The sequence below is a fragment of the Capsicum annuum genome, chromosome 6, assembly GCF_002878395.1.
Source record: "Capsicum annuum cultivar UCD-10X-F1 chromosome 6, UCD10Xv1.1, whole genome shotgun sequence".
Taxonomy (NCBI): domain Eukaryota; kingdom Viridiplantae; phylum Streptophyta; class Magnoliopsida; order Solanales; family Solanaceae; genus Capsicum; species Capsicum annuum.
Window position 1 is genome coordinate 82859944 of NC_061116.1, and position 21778 is coordinate 82881721.

Here is a 21778-nt window from a genome sequence, read left to right on the forward strand (position 1 = left end):
GTCTGAGGCCAACTTTCGTGGTCTATAAACACCGGAAGGCCACTAGATAATAAGCTGATTTTCAGCGCAGAAGTGTGTTGGTTCTGCACTCTCTGCTGCAGCTTGTGTTGAGTCTCTCACATCAACATTCCTCACCTCTTGAGCTATTTTTTGAGGTTGAGTTAAACCAAGATCTATTTCTTTAACAAGTTGCACTTTAATTTGCATCCATGCTGTAGTCCATTCATGTGGCCACACAACCAGTTATCAAAGAATTATGTGTGTGGATTTCATAAGAAATCGTTCTTTTGTCCGAGTTGATGAATTTGTTTTGAATTTTCACCCAGGTCATATTAATCACTCAATTTTCTGGAAGAACCTTGCCCCTGTCCGTGTAAGCTTGCTCCCGCTCCCTCAATTATGTCATTGTTCTGCTTTGAGGGGAAATGATATAACTGTTTAATCATATTGTAGGAGGGTAGTGGTGAGCCTCCAAAGGGTTCTCTTGGCTGGGCTATTGACACTAACTTTGGTTCCCTGGAAGCTTTAGTAAAAAAGATGAATGCAGAAGGTGCTGCTTTACAGGGCTCTGTCTGGGTGGTAGATCTCAATTCCTTTTCTTTGTTGGTCAGCTTATGTCCATGATAATCGAGCTCTGGATTATACCTTCTATTTTTTCTTGAGCTTGCATTTATGTTTGCAGTGGCTTGGTGTAGACAAAGAGCTTAAGCGCCTGGTGGTTGAAACCACTGCAAATCAGGTGATTGATGCATGTTCTATTTATCCTAAATTAATAGATAGATTTATTCTATTAATCCTAAAGTATAGATTGTTGAGCATCATATTCAATAAGTGAAGTTGGTTCCCTCCACTTTGTTGCCTTAACCCAGAGGTTATTATCCAAGAGAGCGCGAAAAGAAAATGCAGTAGACTGCTAATTTCTTTATCGCTGAAGTCGTAAAGCTGCAGACTAAATAATCTGACATTTAATTCATTATTAGCTTGTCATAATTGAGAGATGTATTCTTTTTTATGTAAAATTTTGTCTTTGCACCAGCTAAGTTTTACCTCTTAGGTTAATGAACTTATTTGACCGGTCCTTTAGGATTATTTGCATTTCCCCACCTCCTTGGTCTCTCAGCATTCTGCAGTCTTTACCATACGGCGTAGGCTTCAACTGTAGATAGGTCTTTATTTTTGTCTAGGGATTGTAAATAGATGCACAACAATCAAGTATAGGCAGAAAGTACAAGACTAAAGATGGAGTCAACACACTGCAAGATTTAATGGAACTCTCCTGACTGTTATTCATAGTCTGTGGCTGTTGACTTTATAGGCAGAAAGACGTAACAAAATAAATCAAAAAACTGGAACGACTAAGATAACTCCTAAAAAATAGAAAACAAATTCCCGATAAACTACTCTCCTAAAGACTAGGACAAAGCTAGAAACAGGACTTTATTTGCTAACACTCTCCCTTAAACTGAAAGTTCACAAGCTCAGGTTAACATTAGCTAGTTGAACGCTTCCATCTTGCCAATATCCATCGTTCTCCTCAGCTTTTAGAAAGGGAGAAATATGAGAGGTTTAGTAAAAATGTCCACTAACTGATCTTCACTTCGGCAATACTGAAGCTCTATTGTACCTTCATTGTTGAGATCTCGGAGGAAATAATACTTCACATCAATGTGCTTGTTTCTTCTATGGTTTACAGGATTCTTTGACAACTTGATTGCAGAATTGTTGTCACAAAATACTATAGTAGCACTTTCCATCTTGAATTGCAGTTCTTTAAGGATTTTCCTAAGCCAAATAGCTTGACAAACACAAGTTGTAGCAGCTACAAATTCAGTTTCTGTACTTGATAATGTGACGACTGTTTTCGTTTTGGAGGACCACGATACAACCCCTGTTCCTAGCATAAAGACATAACCTGAAGTGCTTTTTTTACCATCTTGATCTCCTACATAATCGCTATCAGTAAAGCCAATCAAATCTGCCTTTTCTCCCTTCCCATAGAAAATTTCAAAATCCTTGGTTCCTTGTAAGTAACGAAGAATTCTCTTCGAAGCTAAGAGATGCATTTCAGTTGGGCACTCCATATATCTACTTACAAGACTAACAACATACATGATGTCTGGTCTTGTAGTAGTTAGGTACATTAAACTACCCACAATTTGCTTGTAAAGAGTGCTATTTGTCTTCTTTCCGCTCCCAGCTTTGGTTAGTTTCAAGCCAAACTCAATTGGAATGTTGGTTGGATTGCAATTCTGCATCTTAAACATGTTTAAAATTTCTCGCACGTACTTCTTTTGGGAAACAAATATGCCATCCTCAGATTGCACTACTTCTAAACCAAGAAAGTAATGCATCTTACCAAGATCAGACATCTCGAATTCATCCATCATTGATCATTGACCTCTTGAAATTAGAAAACATGCCTTTATTATTCGCCATGAAGATGAGATCATCGATATACAAACACGCAATGAGCATTTTCCTATTCTCCCCCATTTTCACAAAAAGTGTAGGCTCATATGAACACTTTTGAAAACCCATTTTTTTGAAAATAAGCCTCAATGTGACTATACCAAGCCCGTGGGGCTTATTTTAGTCCATAAAGAGCTTTCTTTAATCGATAAACTTTATGCTTACTTCCAATCTTGACATAACCAGGGGGTTGTTCGATAAATACCTCTTCCTCTGAGTATCCATGTAGAAAAGCTGATTTGACATCCAATTGGAAGATCGACCACGAATTTTGTGCTGCCAAGGCAATTGGCATTCTAATAGTGTCATGCCTTGCAACTGGAGCAAAAACTTCAGTATAATCCACACCATACTCTTGCTTGTATCCCTTAGCCACCAATCGCGCCTTATACTTGTTGAATTTGCCGTTTTCTTTCAGTTTCGTCTTATAGATCCACTTGACACCAATAATTTTGTGCTTATCAGGAAGATCAATAAGCTCCCAAGTATCATTCCTTTCAATAGCTTCAATTTCATTATCCATCGTCTTTCTCCATTTTTCTTCTCTAACAGCACACTAAAAAATTATCGAGTCACAGTCTGCAAACAATGCGAAATGGTTAACCGCATCATTATTTGCATTGATTCTTGTTACCTCATAGTCCATCATCCACGCAGGCTTTTTGCAAGCACGACGAAGAGATTGAGCTATTGCATCAGTTTCTTCTAAAGCTGTTGGTAAAGTTTTAGCAGTTGGTGAACTTTCAGCAAGAGTTGGTAAAATTTCGGCAGCTGCGGGAGTTGAATTTACTGCACTTTCGGGTATTGCATCTACTTCTTCGGCTCCTGTATCAAATATGATTCTGCTGCATACTCCAATCCCAAGTGTTTTCTTCATAAAAAATAACATCTCTACTGATTACAATTTTCTTCGTTAGTGGATTAAGTAATTTATATGCCTTTGATGCTTCACTAAAATCGAGAAAGATACATTTTTTGCTTTTGTCGTCGAGCTTCTTCCTCTCCTCGTTTGGAATATGCGCATAGGCAATGCATCCGAAAATTTGGAAGTGGTCCACTGTTGGTTTTCTTCCACTCCAAGCTTCCTCTGGAGTCATGTTTTGAACATCAAATGTTGGATTTCTATTTAATACATGAATGCTCCAATTTACCGCTTCTGGCTAGAAAGTCTTTTCCATTTTTCCTTTGGCCAGTAAACTTCGCACCATATTGAGAATGGTTCCATTCTTCCTCTCCGATACACCATTTTGTTGTGGTGTATAAGCAGTGGTGAGCCCTTTTTGAATCCTACTAAATTCACAAAAATCTTCAAAGAGTTTTGAGCAATACTCGCCCCCACGATCAGTTCAAAGAGTCTTTGTGATCCTTCCAGTTCATTTTCTACGTGAGCCTTAAAGTTTTTAAATGCTCCAAAGCTTTTGATTTTTCCCGTAAAAAAATACACCAAAGTTTTTCGGGAATAGTTATCCGCAAAGGTAATGAAATACCTTTTACCTCCATTAGAAATTGGTTTAATTGGGCCACAGATATCTGAATGCACCAGCTCCAAAATAGCCTTCGCTCTCCACGACTTCCCTTTTAGAAATTGAGAACGATGTTGTTTTCCAACAACACATTCTTCACAAACTTGGGAAGGGATGATGATTACTGGAAGACCTATCACCATATTTTTCTGTTGGAGAGTTTTTAATCCACCAAAACCCAAGTAACCATATCTAAAATGCCACGTCTACGTAGGGCTGCATATCGGTTGGTTCGGTTCGGTTTTGAAAATTATCGGTTTTACTTATTCATTATCGGTTTGTATATATGCTAAACCGTTAAAGAACCGTTAAGATATCAGTTATCGGTTTATCGGTTTTTCATTGTTATCGGTTTGGTTATCGCGTTAACCATTAACATTAAATCAGTGCACAAAACATACTGCAAATTCCAAAAACCAGTGCAAATCCATGAAAACAGAAAATCAATGCAAATCACTGCAAATAGAAAATTAGTGTACAAACCAGAAATTGCAAATCAGTGTACATACGTACTGCAAATTCCAAAAACCAGTGCAAATCCATGAAAATAGAAAATCATTGCAAATCACTGCAAACAGAAAAACAGTGTACAAAATAGTAACTGCAAATCAGTGTACATACATACTGCAAATTCCAAAAACCAGTGCAAATCACTGAAAATAAAAAATCTGTGCAAATCACTGACAACAGAAAATCAACTAAAGTACATATAACAAAAATCCATCTATTTTTCACTTCAACTGACAATCATATCTAGTTCAACAATAATCCTAATATCCATAAAACAAAATTTTTCGAAATATTTAACTTCATCGGAATCTTGGTGGTTTTAAGAAGTATTCTATAGTCATATGCAAGAATTGAAAATGAAGCAGATTAGTAGAAAACACTAAGAATGAAATCGAGCAAAAACAAAAATTCTTACCTGTTGAGTGTTGACCACTTGACTGTTGAGAGAGACTGAGAGAGGCTGAGGCGGTCTTTGACCCAATGAGCGTGAGTGAGGCAGACTACAGACAGATCGCAATTCGCAGATGTGAAAATTGAAACAATTCGCAGCGTGAGTGTCTGACTGAGGTAGACCGGAGCAAGAATTCGCAAAAAAGACTTCTAACAGTCTTACCTAAGTAGTAATATAGCAGCTTGTTATATGCACTATGCAGATGGGACTTAGTGAATATCCTAGAGCGATCCACGAGTGTAATTTCGCCCTTGAATGACGTTCCAGTAACAGTAAATGTTCCACGAGTGTAATACGTTGACGGTTGAGCCACCTTTTGCTTCAAAGAAGAAAACCAAGAAAGTTGAGGAGAAGATGGTATTGATGGGAAGGCGGAACTTCTAAGAAGATGAAATATTGAAATGAAATAAAAGTACGAAACCCTAACTACTCTCGTCTCCCTAGGTCTCTAAGTAGTAACTAGTAAGTAGTAAGTAGGTTTGGGGCCGTTTGGGAAATGGGAATTGGGCCTTTAGAGTTGTTTTGGGCCAGTTTTGGTGAATTGGCCATGGGCACCTATAATGGATATACTGTCACTGTGCATTCCTTATCGGGCTATCGGGTGGCCCGATAAGAAAATAAGCAAACCCGAGTCCCGAACCGATAACCCGTTAGTTGGAAATGTTAAATCGATAACCGACCTGATAGTGAAAAAAATCGAACCGTTAACCCGATAAAGTAATTATCGATTCAGGTTAACGGTTTGAACCAAAATTTGCACAGCCCTACATCCACAAGGGATCTTTTACTTCCGCCTTTAAACAAGACTGAATACTCTCAATATTCAAGGGAAATAACCTCTTTGAATTCATTTTCGCAACAACAATAACTCATCTAGTAGGACTATAAATCTCACAAACATCTTTACCGATGAAAATAGAATATCCTTTTTCTTGTAGTTGTCCAACACTCAATAAGTTGCTTTTTAAAGTAGGAACATAAAGCACATTTGATATTATTTCTTCAAAACCATTCTTGGCTTTAGTTTTAGTATCACCTTTTCCCCATTGCATCCACAGTAGAGCAATCACCAAAACTAACTTCAGAACGAAAGCCTTCATTTAAAGAAGAAAAACAAGACTTACTCCCACTCATGTGATTACTGCATCCTACATCTTGCACGGGTTTGTCTTCTGTGTCTATTGCCATCAACAAGGTCTCAGTTTCGTTGCTTTCAACAAAATTTGACTTCTTGTCCTTGTCACTAGGCAGCCTAGTGTAGCACTCAAACTGATAATGACCAAATTTATGACATCGATATCATTCGACTTTTGATTTATCAAAATTCTTCCCCCTGCCTTTGCCATCATCATTGGCTTTAAAATTTCTGCCGCCATCTCTATTTCCTCTATCTCTTCTCCCTCTTCCTTTACCTCTACCTCTACCTCTACCTCTACCTTTACCTCAACCTTTACCTCTACCTCTACCCCTTTCTCTAGAATTGGAAGGAACAAAAGTAGAAGCCTTCAAGGCTTGCTCCTCAGAAGTTGAATTGCGGTTCATCTTCTATTCATGCACCAATAGGGAGGAGCTTTGTAATTCATCCAGTGATAACTCATCTATATCTTTTGATTCCTCAATTGAGCAAACGACATAATCATACTTCGGCGTCAAAGAGCGCAATATTTTCTCAACAATTGTGACATCAGTCATCTTCTCACCGTGGAATCGCATTTGGTTGCTGATCTCCATTGTTCTAGCGCAATAACTTATTACAGACTCTCCTTCCTTCATCTACAGAGTCTCGAAATCCCTTCTCAAGGCTTGAAGTTGTGCATGCTTCACTCTAGCAGTGCCTTGATATATCTTATTCATTAAGTCCCAAATATCCTTAGAAGTTTCTTTGCAAAGAATAGTTTCTAGGATGGGACGATCGATAGCCTGAAAGAGATAATTCTTCGCTTCCAACTCTGATTTTTGAGCATTCGTCAAAATTTCACCTACTGTCGGAGTATCGATGCCATCCTCCACGATTGGACAAATACTCCCCGTAAGAAATTCTCCATCAGCATGCTCCAATGGTCATAGTGTGACCATCAAAGCGAGGAATTGCTGCTTGTACGAAATTACTATCTGATGCCATGAGTGTTACAAATAGAGAAGAGAGGTTTAGCTGCTGATGTATTTTTTTTCTTCACTGCAGGATCTCACGCTCGCTCTGATGCCACTGTAAACAGATGCACTACAGAGAAGTATATGCAGAAAGTAAAAGACTAAAGATGGATTCAATACACTGCAAGATTTAATGGAACTCTCTTGTCTGTTATTCATAGTCTGTGGCCTTTATAGGAAGAAAGACGTAACAAAATAAACCAAAAAACTGGAACGACTAACTAAGATAACTCTTAAAAAATAGGAAATAAATTCACGATAAACTACTCTCCTAAAGACTAGGATGACAAAGCTGGAAACAGACTTTATTTGCTAACAGGGATTGCATAGGAAAGTTGGTGTATGTTTTCGTAGTTGTTGCTTGTCAGGTTGGCTTATGAATTATCATAGGGATCATTTTTGGGATTATTTTTTTCTTGCAGGACCCTTTGGTTTCTAAAGGAGCAAATTTGGTACCCCTTCTGGGTGTAGACGTTTGGAAACATGCATACTACTTACAGGTGATCTGATTATTCTGTTACAGTGCTTTAGTACCCAAACATGATATGTCTACAATACTGTGACGATATTCCTGATACTACCAATGTTTTTCTTCTGAAGCATGTTTGACATTGCTATTCTTGCAGTTAATTACTATAAGCTTTCGATCTTTATATGTTGCATACAATTGAAAAAAAGGTTTTATAATGAATATATTGAAGAGTTTGATGTCCTGCGTAACTGTTTATGGACAGATGCTTTTGAAAGCCATTTTTTATGAGGTCTGGTCTTTTATTCAATTTAAGAATTCTTATTGAACTTTATCTGATTTGCCTTTGCTTTTTTATAAGGCAAAATGGTTCAGTGATCCTTGTACTATGTCTGTTTTGTAATGTGGATACTCCTACTTACATGTTTGTCATCTGGATTTTTGAACCCACTAAAAATCAACATTTTAAATACTTTTGTAGTGAGTGTAACATACTCTCACCATGTCAGCTGCTACGTCATCTTCCACGTTATTTTTATATATAAAATATTAAATATTAAAATAAATAAAAATAACTAAATAAATAAATAAATAAAAAGAAACCCCCATTCCTTTTCTTCCTCTCTCTTCCCCCATTTCTTTCTTTTTGCTGCTTTTCATTCTCCATTTCTTCTTCTTTTTCATTCTTCTCCCTTCTCTTCTCCTTTTTTTCATTCTTCTCCCTTCTCTTCTCCTTTTTTTGATAGAAATTATGTGTTGGCTTTGCAAGAAATAACTATGGCGACGTGAACAATGCTTCAACTAAATTGTCAGAAAGAAATCTGCAACTGTGGAGCGAATTGTTTGTGTTTTTCTGTGATTTTTTTTATCTCCTTCAAAGCATATTCTTTCTCCTTCAAAGAGCGTATCAGATCATCCATGTGTAAATGGTAGCAAGTGGCAAGTAGCTCAATATGTACAATATTAAGCTTCGGTTACTTCTCCTCCCCATGTATTCTCATGCACATTCTGAGATTAATAATTTATCTATTCGTATTAGCAACACTTTTGGAACATGAATATCAAATATAGATGTTAAGTACCCAATCAGCAATATGAATGTATGATTACTTAGAAGAAAGAGAAATTAACAAAATCAAATTAAAAGAAATTAAGATACAAACCTCGAGTTAATTTATGTAAACACGCAGAGAGTTGCAATAGCCGGAGAGAAATTAGGGTTACATAATGATTATTTATACTACGTGGTTTTTTTTGCTAAGATCCCAAACCAATATGAATTAGGGAAGCCCAATTCAAACCCAATAATATAATAATTGAAGGAAATCAGTGAAAAGAGATTTTGTCTAAACAGAGAATATAAAGGACAAAATGTTCAAATCATTTTGGGCTTCACACCATTTTTTAATTTTTCAAAAATTTGACTCGTTTTGTTTTCTTTCTTTGAATTCTTATATTCTCTTTCAGCATCTTTCAGAGAAATTAATTTTGAATTTTTATTTTATTATTTTACAGAACTTTTTTTGTGTATATTAATTAATGTAATTTAAGATTTATAATATGCACCGAAGAATTGCACTATGTCACCATATTGACATACTCATTTCATCTCAAGAGGAAAATTAGAGTTGGCGTTGTGTTTGATCATGAATGTAACTTGGAGTTATTTTTGAATTTTTGTGAGTGAAGTAAGTAGGCGTTTGGCCATAAATATTGTTGACAATGTTTTATAATACGTTTTTACTTTATTTTGAAATACTTGTTTGGCCATGAAAATCAAATATGTATTTCGAAATACGCTTTCATAATTTTTGATTTTTTGAAAAAAAAATTGAATTCAAGTTTTTGTGTCACTTTTAAAAAAAGTACATTCAAAGTCTAAATATTTTTAAAAATACTATGACCAAACAAAATTTCAATCTATTTTCAACTTCAAAAATACCAAATAATTAAAGTGAATGTATTTTTTATTTAATGGCCAAACGGTCCTAAGAGTGAAAAAGGTTTACTTGTTTACACTTTTCTAAATACAAATCTAAATTGTATTTGAAATTCTCATAGTTAAACACCAACTTAAAATTGTATTTAAAATAAAGTAGAACAAAAATTCAAGAAAAAATAAAAAATTATCATGATCAAATAGACACTTGACAAAGAATTAATTAGTAGGAACTAGAATTTCTGTAAATGTTGCAATATTTCAGCAAGGAAATTCTGGGAAAAATAATACTCCCTCCGTTTAAATACTTTTCTTTTTAGTTCGTTTAAAAAAGAATGATCCCTTTCCCTTTTTGACAATACTTTAATTTCAACTTTCCACATGGCATGTTTAGGACCACAAGAGTAAAGAGCATTTTAGTACATTTGACACAACTTTAATTGAAGGCCACAAGATTTAAAAGTCTTATTTATTTTCTTAAACTTTGTGCCAAGTCAAAGTAAATCATTCTTTTTGAAATGGAGGGAGTATAAAGGAGGGAAGACAGAAAATAGTTGCAAATAATAGGTTGCACAAAGAGATTATATTTAATTTTGGCGGCATTGACATTGAATTTGAAGAAGAAAAATGGTGAAGATGTCACAAAGGTAAAGAGGTAAAGAAGGCTAGTGGACCCCCACAAGCCACATGTCAATCAAATAATAGGGCCTCATTCAACTTTTGTTGGTTGTATGAGACTCAAAATAAATTTTTTCCTATTTCTCTTATTTTTAGTTGCTGGTTGATATAATTGATGTATGGATACTGAATAAACTACTCTTATCTTGTGAGCCCAATTTCTTAAACGGAAATTATAGTTGACTTGAAGGATTTTGACTCGAATGGTAGAAAAACACTATTTGGCCGGTATTTAGATAATTAAAGTGGCAAGGAGGGTTCTATTGTCACTTTATAATTTTTTGATACCCAAATTACCCTCCCACAATGAAAATCACCCTTATTATCTATCCGATTTTGGACAAATCATTATCCTACACCTAAATTTAGGCTGACACAACTCTTTTTGAGTTGTCTTTGTCTCCCACTCTCTCCTCAAGTCTTTTCATCTTCTCAATAATTATAAAGGTATAACTATATGTTTTAGTAAACATGAACTCTTAATTGCTCTATTTAGCCTAAGTTTTAATTAATTACAGTTCGTAGCTTCCTCTTGCCTATTAATTATCCTTAATTACAATTCATAGTCCCTTTCATGTATTTTCTCTCCTTCTTCATTTTCTATTACTTTGTTTTTCCTTTTTCAGTTTTTATCCTTACCTTTTTTTTTGGTCTTCTCGTTCTTTTTTTTTCTTTTCACTTTTTTCTTTTTCGTTTTTTTCTTTTCCTTTTTCTCCTTTTTTTTCCCTTTTTTTTCTCTATTTCCTATTAGTCTCTTTTTCCTTTGTATTTTTTCTCCTTTTTCTCCTTTTTTTTTCTTTTCATTTTTTCTCCTTCTTTTTCATTTGTGCGAACTAGCAAACACAAATACAAGTGAGAACTATAAAATACAAATACAAATGCGAACTATAACATAAAAATACACGTGTGAACTATAAAATATAAATACAAATGCGAACTATAACATACAAATACAAGTTCAAATTATAAAATACAAATACGAATTATAATATACAAATACAAGTGAGAACTATAAAATATAAATATAAATACGAATTATAACATACAAATACAAGTTCGAACTATAAAATACAAATACAAATGCGAATTATCATTTGTATTTTTTAACTATTGAAAAGAAATGATTGATTTTCTTTCTACGAATATTTTTTTGTATTTATTGATACAACTAAATACAATTCAAATTTTTATTCAAATACAAAATATACAAATACATATTGTATTTGTAAAATCATTTGTTTGTAATTGTATTTGTATGAAGTGATATTTGTTTATTTACAAATATGAATGATAATAAGAAATGGTACATTTGTATCAAAAGATACATTACATATCTATATATTTTAGAATCAAGAAAATATAATTAATGCATTTACTTGTTTGTATACAAATTCAAATGATAAATTATACATAATCACGGCTAAATGCAATATACAAACAACTTACAAATACAAATATAAAATAATTCTTTAAAAATAAAGGACATCGATGATAATAAAATACAAATATAAATATAATCCAAATATAATATAAATATACAAATACAATAAAACCACAATACAAATATAATCCAATATAATATACAGTCAATTATAAAATACAAATACAAAACAATTCTTTAAAATACAAGTGTGAATTATATAAAATATAAATGATGATTCGAACTAACAAATACAAATACAAGTGCAAACTATAAAATACAAATACAATGTGAATTATAAAATACAAATACAAGCATGAACTTTAAAATACAAGTGCAAATATAGTTGTATCAATGAATATAAAAATATAAATGATGTTGTGACTACAAATACGATAAATAATTGTGATATTTATGTTATCATCCATGACTTGTACTCGAGTAGTCATATTTTTCGAAAATACAAAAAATATAAAATAGAACAAAAAAATGATAAAGAAAATAAGTACAAAAAAGAAAATGAAAAAATCAAAGAAGAAAAGAAAAGAAGAAAGAGAAATAGAAGTTGGAGATGGAAGAGAGAAAAAAATAAAAAAAATAAAAAGGAAGAAACGAAAAAAATAAAAATAGAAAAAATAAAAAAAAAAGAAGAAAAAGGGGAAAACACACAAAAAAATATAAAAAAATAAAAATAAAAAAATAATAGTGTTTTTGGCGAGATTAAATATGTAGTGTATTTAAATTTTTTATGAATACAAACTACTGAGTAAAAGTGAATACAATAGTTGTGAATCGAATACAACGATTATACATGGTAAATATGTAAAGTGTGCTATGGAAGATGGGTTTCGTGTCAAACTTTTGCTATTTTTGAAACTTTTCCTTATCTAAAAGTAATGTATGAGAAGAATAATGTTCCAATTCTCAAGTTTGGACCGTTAATGTTCCAATTGTCCTCAAGTTTGGGCCAAATATGTTGTCCATATGAAAAGTTTTCATGGACCTTTTTTTGGTGTCTGAAATACAAATTAGGATTGTGGTGATGTTTTGTTTAATATGAAAAAAATATATTTAAAAAAAGTTGATTGAAGTGTAAATGTACAAGTTAGAATTATGCCACAAATAACACCCCATTGATTTTATTAATTTAATTCATTTATGTGTAATTCATTATTTTTCATTCATTTTGAACAATATGGAAATTTACTTCAAATAATAGTCTAATATTTTTGCTGTTAACTTTTGAAATTGTTGCACTGATACTAGTATGTGATGCGTAGTGACAGTGTTCCACCCCTCAAAGTTTGTTGAATCCTTTTATTCATTATTTTCACTTAGTGAATGGAAGCATAACATGCATAAACGTATTGTAAAGTTTATAAACGTTTGTGCATTCACTAAAATTTATCACAAACATATTGTAAACACTAAAATTGTTCATGCGTAGTGACGTGTTTACAATACGTTTTGTGATAATTTTTGTGAATGCAAGCATGAATAATTTCAACTTTATTTACCATATCTTTGCAGTATGAATTAACACTTTTATTAAGTAAATAGTGAATTTTTTAAAAGATGTTGAATAATGCTTCCTCCATTCTTTGTTACTTGCTCCATTTTGAAGTGTAATATCTTTCTAATTTCTCCTTCCATCTTCAAATATAATTTAATTAAAAACTTACTTTTATACCTTTGCTCAATTTATCAAGACTATTAGTTGAGAATCTAATCATAAATGTGTTTGTTAAGCCATGCCAATGTATGACCATATTTAATACTTCTTTCAAGTTGTGCTTGGACAATAGGACTTGTAGAGTTGAAGATGTAGACATTAAAGAGACAATTAAAACGTCAAACATAATGATAATTTTATTTTGTTTCAATGCTCCATTTGAAGTGACTTTCTGTTATAGGCATATTATTTGTTGCAGTTCCTTATCCACGTGAAGAAAAGATATTTTTAATGAGTTTGATGAAAAGTAATTTGCTCCAATAAAAATTTTCTTTCTTCATTTGAAACTTCTACTTAGAAATTGATGGCACTAGACAATTTTTTATGTACCCGAATAGTGAAAATACGAATTGAAGTAGAATGTGATTCGAAAAAAGTGTTTCCATAAATTTCTTCATTTAAATATAATCAACGTTAAATGTGTTCAAAATATAATCTAGGGTTTGTACTAAAATTTTTTGATAAGTTTGTATAAATCGCTAGTCCATTAATTAATTTGTGTGTTTCGTCGTTTGCATAAAGTTAAAACAAGTGTAATAATAAAACAACCATTGATTGACTGAAAATTGAAGAACAACCATGGACACCCACACAATGGAAAAAATAAACTTAAATTAAAAAGACCAAAAAAAAAAAAAAAGAAACAACAACCTAAGCAACAGGATTAACTCCCTCAGTTGCCTCACCACCTTCTTCAATCTTGTCATTGTTAACCTCTCGTATGTAGGTGTGAAAATGATATTTCAACTTTCACAAATCTCGCTTAAGCTATTTCAGACATTTCTCTCACCTCATCTTTCAATAGCTCAATCTCCTAAATAGTGTGATAACGTCTTCTCTTCGGACCGCACAACCATTCTCATTGGTTGATGAAGATATATTGTTTTGTATTTTTTTGGATAGTTGTCTAGCAAACTCTCTATGGTAATAGATGGACAATATTGCAAAGAAAAATGAATTTTTAAAGGGAATAATAGGCTAGGGTTGTGTTGGAGAATTAAATGAGAATTAAATTGTTACACCCTTTTCGCAACCTACGTGCCCATCCACTTACATTACTTGACAAAAGAAAATCTAAACATTGATACTGGTAACGTCATATCGATTCTAGAAAAAGATGTGAATAGTATTAAAATTAGTCTTAATGTTCAGACTATAAGCTGTCATTGTCAAAGATTTTCTACTCTTTATCAAATCCTATTAAAAATCAACCAAATTTGTCAAAAGGATTTAAAATTTTTTCTCATCTTTCTCGTCCAAAATCTAGCAAAAAAGATTCGTTAAATCTAAACAACTTGTTTTACAATTTTCAATCATCATCATTCTTTCTTCCTGCTAATTAAGCAAAAAATTGCACAAAAAAAATAAAAAAATAATTATGAGAGTTTTACTATGCAGTGAAAATAAAGGTAACCACAAAAAAAGTATTAATGGAATGGAAAAAAAACTAAAGAGTAAAGATATGAATTCAACAAAAAAAGACATTCAAACCAATTAATAATTCAAGTACTAAAACTACGGATCTTTTCCCTTAAATTCTTTTTGAAACCTCTCCTACCCAAAAACGTCTTATTTCACACATTGATTACATGTTGAACAATAATTATAACACATCCTTCACAACTATGGCTGATCAAGATGTTCAAAATGTCTTTTATCCTGAAACCCATTTCACAAATGAAATTTCTCCAGCCATCATATATTCCCTGCCTGTTCTGAACCCCGAAGGAGGCAACTTTAGCCTTATACAACTTCTTATTACCCATATGAAGGATTTTTATTGCCGCCGGGTTTATGGGGAAGTATTGACTTATGACTTATGGCAGCCACTAAAAAGGGGGAAAAAGATGGACGAATTACAAAAATTTGAAAGAGAATGAAAGTTAAATGAAACTAACAAAGAAATAAAGAATCATCATTGAAGATAAAATTAAAAATTACCAGTCCATCATGCGTCATATACGATCTGTGCATTATAATATTGAATGTTGATCGGATAATTCTGTGGAAAAGTACTGGAGTGAAGGTTACCAATATCTTTGGAGAGGGGTTGTAACACCTCACATTTTTGAGCTAGAAATCGAATCGTTGTTACTACGTGTGTAAACTATCATACCATGATTTGGATATTAATAGATATATCATGATCATTATAGTAGTGTGTAAAGTGCTATCGAGGTAAAAAATGTTCATGGGAATCACTTAGAGCAAAATTGAGCTAAGAGCCTTTGATTTGGCCAAAATTTGGTATTCGATCCTACAAGGATCAACTTTGAACTTGTATAAATTTTTACATATGTGAAATTTTGCATCTTAAGACCCACCAAATTGTATATAATTGAATTATCTTTCCAACGATACCAATTTCTCCTTAATTTGATACCTGAGCAAAAAATTATGACTATGCTAAGGTCGTGCGTTGCATGACAATCGCAAATAGCCACTGGATGAGGTATGCTATTGGCGTGCGCCACACAACCTCATGTGTGCTATTAGCGTGCGATTCATAATTGTTACCACATGGTATCTAAATAAGCACAAAACAATCCACAATCTTCGCAAAACAGTCCACACGACAAGACACCAAACGAAAACAACAAACAAACTTAAATGAAAAAGAAAATAGGTAACTTGACACAAAGAGAACACATAATGTAGAAACTAAAGAGTATATTAAACTATAAAAACTCTACAAAATATGTTAACAAGTACCAAGTTCTTACGCAAATCCAAGAGGAACTCGGTTCACTCAAGAACTCACATTTCTAGCCATTTCACAATACAAGTGGAACCTTTCACTTGTGATGTTCATATGTTGGTGGTCTACTCTATTTTGAGAGGAATGATGTTCAATATTACAATCTTGAATCAAAATGAGCTAACTAAGGAACAAGACTAAAGGAGGTTCTTTAAATAGTCTATTACAAAAGGTGAAGCAAAAGGACTCCTTTACCCTTAATGAGGAGTGGCGGGTTTGGAGTGTATTTGGGAAATCTTGGGTGTAATTTTGAGCACCTAAGGACAGTCCTCGCATGTCAAGGAGTACACTCCCTTGGGCGAGTTCACAACAAGCTCAAACACATCTATTTTCATAAATGCGCCTTGAAGTCTTTGTAGTTCTCGAGCTTGGCTTCTAGTAAATGGTCTCGAGCCCATGATACCCATATCATCCTCTTCATCTTGAGAGAAGTTTTACTTAAAACTCATGGGTTCTTCATCTTCAATGGTATCAATCCGTGAGAGATCACACATGTTGAACGTGTTATGCACTTGGTATTTTGAAGGCAAGTCGATCTTGTAAGCATTATTATTGATTCTTTCAAGCACTTGGAAGGGACCATCACCTATAGGTAGCAACTTTCCCTTTCTTTGGTTGGGAAATTGGTCTTTCCGTAGGTGTACCCACACCCAATCTCCCGGCTCAAGCACAAGACGTCTTCTTCCTTTGTTGACCCATTTGGCGACCTCTTGCTTCTTCTTCTCAAGCCACAACCTCACCATCTCATGCAATATTTTCATATATTCGTCCCTCTTATTTCCATTTAAGCTAACAACAACATCACTTGGAAAAGGAATTAGATCCAAGGGGGTTAGGGGGTTGAAGCCGTAGACACATTCAAAGGGCGTGATGCCCGTGCTTGAATGGATCACCCGATTGTAAGAAAATTCAATGAGAGGTAGGTGATCTTCCCAAGAAGTCAAATTACCTTTAAACATGGAACATAGCATAAAACCTAAGGTCCTATTCACTACTTCCGTTTGGCCATCGGTTTGTGGGTGGCAAGACGTAGAAAACAACAACTTGTTACCGAGCCGACCCTACATTGACTTCCAAAAGTGACTAAGGAATTTGGAGTCCCTATCACTTATAATGGTCCTTGGTATGATGTGCAACTTAACAACATTTTCAATAAACAAAGAAGCTACACTAACCGCATCTTCACTATCTGAGCAAGGAATAAAGTGTGCCAGTTTAGAGAACCGATAAACAACAACAAAGATGCTATCCCTACCCCTCCGAGTCCATGGAAACCCCAACACAAAATCCATAGAAATATAAAACCACGAACGTAATGGAGTGGGAAGGGGGTGTACACCGTGAGGAAGGAACCTAGACTTAGCACTCCTACAATCCATGCATTAGCCGTAAACTTTTACAACATCTTTGCACACCCTTAACCAATAAAATTGTTCCTCCAATATTCTGAGGGTCTTATCAATTCCAAAATGACCCATAAGGCCTCCATCGTGTGCCTTCTTTACAAACAACTCTCTCTAAGAGCTAGAGGGTACACACAACCGCCTTCCAAAAATAAGTAACCATCAAACCTAGCATAAGGATTAGAATCCTTAGCTGAATTCTATCTCTCCCTATCCAATGCTTTACTTTCCCTATAGATAGGAGCGAAGTAAGGGTCCTCGGGATACAATGATTTTAACCTCTCAAAATCCATCAATTTTGAAGAAAAAGTAGACACAAGAACATATTTTCTAGACAAAGCGTCGGCTACCATATTATACTTGCCCTTTTGTATTGAAAAACATAAGGGAAGGTTTCAAGAAACTCAATCCATTTGGAATGACATTTGTTAAGTTTGTCTTGTGCCAGAAGGTGCTTCAAGGATTCATGGTCCGTTCGGATCACAAATTCTTTGGGCCACAAATAGTGTTGCCAATTGGCCAATGCTCTAATCAAGGCATACAACTCTAGTTCAGTAGTTATTACAGTCGGAGTTACTTGGTGGTTTATCCCGTCAACTCCATATTCAAACAGCTAGAGGCTTTCAGACTAGCACAGTCAGTTTTCAGTTTTCAAATGTTATTATCAGTACACTCAGTATTTATTTTAGTATTTTGAGAACCTTATGGCATTTTCAGTTATACTTCTGTATATATTCTTAGTATTATTATTCAGTGGTCACAGTAGGTACTAGTCATGGGTTAGCTTGTGATCCTCTAGGGTTGTAAGCATTGTGTAATGTCCAGGGTGTAGACTGGAAGAGTTACACCATTGTAGGTTAAATATATCAACCTGCCAATTGAGGGTAACAGATATCTCACCTGCCAGATAAGGGTGATTCTTTAGTGGATCCACACAGCCATTGTTAGTACCCATGGAATGGTACTAACACCCTTCCGGTTGGAGTTACAGGTTGGACCCTAGTAGTACATTAGGGGATGTCGGTTATAGCTAGCTCCCACAGTTTTACTTTTAGTATTCAGTTCAGAACTCAGCTTAGTTTTGCTTGACCATAGCATACAGATATCAGTTATCCATTTGTAAATACTCGGTACTCAGCTTACTGATTATTTTAGAATGTATTTTATGCTTGGTCATGCATTGTCAGTCTTTATAGATTTCATGAATTCTACTCAGTACTTCATGCTATTCATTTAGTCAGTTATTACTCATGTACATGAACCCATGCATATTAGCGTAACCTCATCTAATGTATTAGTACATTCAAAGTACTAATCACATACTCATTTTTTGTGCTATGATGTTTAATATCATAGGTTCGGATGCTTATTTCCCTGACCATATGTAGATATACCAGATTATCAGCAGTAGCAGTAGAGGGTCCTCATACTTCAAGCACATGGTTTATTATTTTAGTTTACCTTATCAGTTTAGTATTTTTATTCAGTCAGAGTTAGGTGAGGGCTTGTCCTATCAACTTCAAATTCAGTCAGTTTAGAGGCTTTAAGACTAGTACAGACAGTTAGTTAGTTTTCAGTTATCATTATCAGTCATTTTATCAGTAATATCAGTGTTGTTTTATAGACATTATCAGAATGTTATTTAAAACCTTATGGTATTTTTAGTCAAATTCCACAAATACTTTTGCTATCAGTTTTACTTAGTGCTCACAGCAGGTACCGGTATCATGGGTTAGTTTATGGTCACTTATGATCGTAATCACCGTGTAGCACCTAGGGTGTACTCTTTGGGCATTACAAACTTGGTATCAGAGCCTAAGGTTTTAAAGTGTCCTAGGGAGTCTGAAATCCACATCGTGTAGAGTCTTGTACATGGGTGCGAAGCGCGCCATACTTATGGAAAAGAGGCTACAATATGTTTTAAGAAAAGTTTCCCTTCTTTTAATATTAATGTCATGCTAATGAGCGTGAGCTCTATTTAAACTCTATTTCCAAATCATCCTTCCTTCCGTGTATAGAAAATGCCTGCCAGAAAGAATAATGAAGGGAGGAATGGTAATCATCCCATATCTCTGCTTATTCAGGAAGATCCCCTGAATGGCATGTCTCTCATACTGAATTTAGAGCTGCCTCCCCTACCTTAGCTCACTCAATAGTAGCTCAAAATGATTAGTATGTTATTGACCTATCTAAGCTTATGGTTTAGGCTCAACAGATTGAGGCGAAAGCCTGGGAAGAGAGAAAATCTCAGGAGTGATAGTTGTGATGGGGCGTTAGGCTCCAAAACCTATGGTAGCATGAGCAATAGTCGTACCCATCCACTTTGTGGAGAACGTGGTAGAAATTACCTAGGTGTATGTAGAATTGGCAGTGATGTATGTTTTGGATGTGGTAAGCCAGGCAACAGAATACGAGAGTGTAGAGTAATGGCTCAGAGGGGAAGGGATTTACACCAGCAGGTTCAGTCTAACCATCCTACAGTCCCATTCGGTCACCTGACTCAGCAGGGTGCCACTTCCAATGCCATAAGTAGTCAACGCCAGAAGTAATTTTATGCACTCCAATCTTATCATGATCAGGAAAGCTCTCCTGATGTGGTTACTGGTACGTTATAGGTCTTTAATTTTTGTGGTTATGCTTTATTAAACCCCAAAGCCTTGCTTTATTTGGTGACTCTGTATGTAGCTGTTAATTTCTATATAAGTCCCAATACTCTAGTAGAGCCCTCCTCAGCACCTGCCTCAGTAGGTAAACCTATTCCAGCCAAATGAGTATACAAAAATTACTAGGTTACAGTATTCCAGAAAATCACTTCAGTTGATTCTAGTAATAGAGTCATTCAGTTTTAGTTTCCCGATGAACTAGTCATTAAATGAAAGGGAAGTACCTCAGTGCTTATGAGTCAAACATGTTTTTATATTCTTTCTCAGAACCCTATGATACTATATGATCTAGAATTAGAAGCATGAAACCAGGAGTTTAGCAACAGTAGTAGAGTTGGGATAGTGTTGTCTAAATTCAAGCAGATTATATTTCATGGGGCTAGCGGTATGAAAGGTAAATCAGTGGGCTTGGAATTGTATATGTAAGAATTTAAGAGTGAATGAGGCCAATTAAGTATAAGCTTTCAGTATGAGTTAGTTTGTATAGCCAGTAATTCGGTTTAGCAGTCAGGCAGAAAAGCTCCTATGGTTATCATCTCTCCTATTCATGAGAAAATTCCTTTATGACAATGCAAGTCATAAATTTAGTTTAGTTTATGCACCAGGCATCAGTTTTAGATTCCATATATTGAGTTATGATTCGGTTCATAAGTGTCTCGTGCATTATCTCAGTCATTCCGCAGTATTTCAATCAAGTCAGTATCTTCCAGGGACATATAAGTTGACTCTTTCATTCCAATTTCATCCTTATTACCATTCTCATTCTCATGTAATTGCATGTATTCAAGAAAATCAGTTTAGTTCATGATATTCAATTCATGTATCATGTTTCAGACCTAGTTATGTTCCTATGTTCCCATTCATGCATTCACGAACATGCAAGTCGTAAATTCAGTTTAGTTTATGCGTCAGGCATTAGTTTCAGATTCCAAATATTGAGTTATGATTTAGTTTATAAGTGTCTCGTGCATCACCTCAGTCTTTCCTCAGTATTTTATCCAAGTCAGTATCTTTTGTGGACATAATGTACCAAATGGGAGATGTACTATAATTTCTTCGAGCTTTTATGTCCTAAAACCCTTCATCTTCTCATCACGTAATAAGATCCAGATTGAAGTAGTGGGTACTTATAAGTTGACTCTCTCGTTCCAATTTCAGCCTTATAACCATTCTCATGTTATTGCATGTATTCAAGAAAATCAATTTAGTTCATGATATTTCGTTCATGTATTATGTTTCAGACCCAGTTATGTTCCCATGTTCCCATTCATACATTCACGAAACTATTTTAGTCAATTGTCATATTTTAGATTCAGTCATGTCATCAAATTTTTGGCATGTATATTCAGTATGTAACCTCGATTCCTTAGTGTTCTCATCTTAACCAACCTCATTCGAGGACGAATGTTCCCAAGGGGGAGATATTGTAATACCCCAAAAATCCAAACCAATATTAGAACAATGCATCAAGCCCATGAGAAATAAATTTTAATGCTTTGTTAGTTTATGATCAAGTTGATGTGTATTAAGGCCTCAAATACGTCCTAGATATTATATGAATCAAAATATCCCTTACTAATTGAGTTCTTGAGAAGAATGTTGCTAAAGTTAA

The 21778-nt window shown here is 34.4% G+C and overlaps 1 protein-coding gene across 1 annotated transcript; it reads left to right on the forward strand.

Moving 5' to 3' along the window:
* The first annotated feature begins 256 nt into the window (after positions 1-256).
* LOC107873309 (superoxide dismutase [Mn], mitochondrial) lies at positions 257-8626 on the forward strand. Its single transcript, XM_016720103.2, has 5 exons — positions 257-373; positions 454-579; positions 683-739; positions 7527-7604; positions 8320-8626. Exons 1-5 carry the CDS (start codon positions 257-259, stop codon positions 8497-8499), a joined length of 558 nt encoding a protein of 185 aa, XP_016575589.2. The 3' UTR covers positions 8500-8626.
* The last annotated feature ends 13152 nt before the right edge of the window (positions 8627-21778 follow it).